The sequence below is a fragment of the Varanus komodoensis genome, unplaced genomic scaffold (genome assembly GCF_004798865.1).
Source record: "Varanus komodoensis strain SLA01 unplaced genomic scaffold, ASM479886v1 scaffold19, whole genome shotgun sequence".
Taxonomy (NCBI): Eukaryota; Metazoa; Chordata; class Lepidosauria; order Squamata; family Varanidae; genus Varanus; species Varanus komodoensis.
This window is the reverse complement of record NW_025335550.1, coordinates 11,953,208-11,955,941: the sequence shown is the minus strand read 5'-3', so window position 1 is coordinate 11,955,941 and position 2,734 is coordinate 11,953,208. Positions and strand designations below refer to the sequence as shown.

The following is a 2,734-nucleotide window of genomic DNA, read 5'->3' as shown; positions in this document are numbered from 1 at the left end:
GGCGCGCCCTCGGGCCCTGTCCCTTTCCCGCAGGAGGCGCCCGGGGACGGAGGGCCGGCAGGCACGGGGCCAGCGGGACGCCCGGTCCGAGGGACCCGCGCTGGAGAAGGCCTGTGCCGACGCCGGTGCCGGTGTCACGGCGGCTGCGCCTGCCCCCACAGAACCTGGAGGGCCGGCGTGGGTGGGTGGGAGGGAGGGAGCCGAGGGGCTCAGGCCTCGCTCTCCTCCTGCAACAGGATGAGTTCCGGGGCGGCGCTGCAGGAGGAGTACCGCAGGTGCCTGGAGAGGGACTTCCGCCGGGGCCGGGCCGACATCTGCACCGACGGCGCCCTGAAGGAGCGCCTGTGGCGGCAGCTGCTGGAGGACCCGGGCCTGCACTCCGCCCTGCAGGGCGAGGACCTGTTTGCCATGCTCGCCGTGGCCCTGCGGGGCCAGCCGGACCTGGGGGCGGCGCTGCGGAGCCTCCGGAGGGCCTTCGAGGTGCTGGAGCTGGCCGCCATCCACCTGTACTTCTTTCCCTGGCGCAAGGAGTTCAGCACCATCAAGGTGAGTGCCGCTGGGCGCGGGGGGGGGGGCATGGAGGGCTGCGGGGCGAGGACGGCCGGAGCTCACGGGCGCTTCTTTGCAGACCTTCTCCGGCGTCTACGTGCACGTCCTGCAGGGAGTCGTGCCGGAGGCAGACCTGGCCAGGAGCTTCCGGCGCCTGGGCTACATCCAGAGGGACAGCCTCTGCCTGGAGATCGCCCAGCTGCCCCCGGGGGCCAGCCTGCTCTCGGCCGCGTGCGGCTTCTTCGCTGCCAGGATGGAGTGCGAGCTCTTGGAGCGGCTGGCGGGGCAGCTGGAGCCCTGCGTGGTCAGCCCAGAAGAGCTGCTCCAGGCCCGGCGGGAAGCCCCGGGCAGCCTGGAGGCCTGCGTGGCCGCGCTGCAGAGCCTCGTCCGGCGGCCGCAGGGCAGAGATTTCCATGCAGAGCTGGCCGACGGGATCGATCTGTACAGGGAGAGCCCCGAGGGACCGAGCCCATTTCAGGAGGCCCTGGGTGCCCAGTTGCCGCCACCCCAGCGTCCGGGAGCCCTGTGTGAGCGCGGCAGCCCCCGGCTCCGGAGCAGAGCGCTGCATCTGCGGAGCCCTCGGGGACGGGCGGAGAGCCGCGGCCAGGGGTGCTCGCCAGGCCCGGAGCAGCCCTACGGCAATGGGCCGCTGGGCTCCGAGGAGGCCGACCCGGAGACCTCCTTCTCGTTCATCTCCCTGCGGCGGGAGCTCAGCAGGACAGCCGAGGCAGAGCAGCTGGGGGCCCGGTTCCTGTGCCCCAGCCCGCACTACGACGGCCCCCAGCCGCACGGGACGAGCGGCCCGGCCTCCCCGTCGTCCCGGCAGGCCAGGAGCCCCCAGCTCAGCCCCGCCGGCCTGCGCCGGGCCCAGGGGCTCGCCGCCGGGATGGGCGCGGCGACCGAGCCGCCCCGCTACCTGCTGCACTCGTGCCTGCGCCCGGGCGCCCTGCCCTCGTCGTGCTGCAGCACCTGCCGGCTGCTTCATGGCAGCGGCTGCGACGGGGCCCAGCTGTGCCGCGGCAGGCACCACGTGGAGGAGCTGCAGAGCGAGAAGCAGCAGCGCCTCTGGCTGCAGCGCACGGAGGTCGACAGGCTGCTGCAGGAGGGGACGGGGGCCTGGCAGTGAGGCGGGGGGCCGGGGCCTGGCAGCGCAGCGCACCTGCGCTGGTTCGGGCGAAGTCCTGCGTGTTCGGAGCCGGCTTCCCCTGCACTGAGTTCCGGAGGCATTCCCCACCCGTTCTGAAAACGCTGGGAAGGGCGATGGCGAGGGAACATCCACCCGCAAGCTGGGTGCGTGGTGCTCGTTCCTTTCCGCAGGACTGCCTACAGATCCTGCACCACCATCGCCGACCAGGAGCCCTCCAGCCGCGGCAGGAGCTGTAGCCCAGCACACCTGGAGGGCCGCCCTGCACTCGGAACCTAGGGGATTGCTTGTCCGAAGGGTCCCTTGGTAGAGGAAATCCTCCAGCGATGGCACGGAGCGAGTGGAACTTTCCGCAGCTGCCCCGCAGGGTGCCGGGCAGGATTTCCGAGCTGTCCGCACCCAACGAGGCCTGCTCCCAGTTAACGAGGACTGACGAGTCCAGCGGCAAACACTTCGGTCGGGTGCCGTCCTTTGAACTTTGGGACACAAAACTTTGGGACACAAGACGGCCCCGCAGCTGCTGCTTCCAACATTCCAAAACCGAGCGGCTTCCCGCAGTCATTCGTGGGACGAGATGCGGGTGGGGAGGCTGGAGAGGGCGGAAGGGGCTGTGGCAGAGCCCCGGCTTGGAACCATCGTGCCTGCCTTTTAGGCACAGGCGAGAGCCCCCGTGCCGGGGAATCCGCCGTGGCCCCAGCTGCACGCGAGGCCGGCCCCGTGTCCAGGCCCCTGGCACTGTCTCCCGGGCGCCCTACGCGAGATGCCGTTTGAAATAAAACAGGAGAAGCTGCCTGCGTCTGGAGTTCCCCCACCGCGCGAGCGGGCGGTCTGGGCAAGTCGCTTTTCTTCCGCCGGAGAGCCCCTGCCTTGCATCGGGGCAGCGCAGGGTCTGGTTCGCTCCTCCAGGGGGCAGCCGCCTCCCCAGTGTCAGGCCAGCTGCCCGGAGCAGGGGCGGGGAGGGGCGGTCGGGCTCGGGCCCTGCTCCTGGGTTCTGCAGGTGCAGCTAGTTGCCCCTGACCTGACCGAATACAGCTGCCCAGA

The 2,734-nt window shown here is 71.3% G+C and overlaps 1 protein-coding gene across 1 annotated transcript in view; it reads left to right on the top strand.

Moving 5' to 3' along the window:
- The window catches only part of SPATA2L (spermatogenesis associated 2 like), a 1,862-nt gene extending 187 nt beyond the window's left edge, over window positions 1–1,675 (top strand). The window contains exons 2-3 of the mRNA XM_044427837.1: window positions 237–546; window positions 629–1,675. Of these exons, the coding sequence (XP_044283772.1) occupies window positions 238–546; window positions 629–1,675 (1,356 nt within the window). The 5' untranslated portion in view covers window position 237. The remainder of the gene's footprint in view (window positions 1–236; window positions 547–628) is intronic.
- Window positions 1,676–2,734: the final 1,059 nt, after the last annotated feature.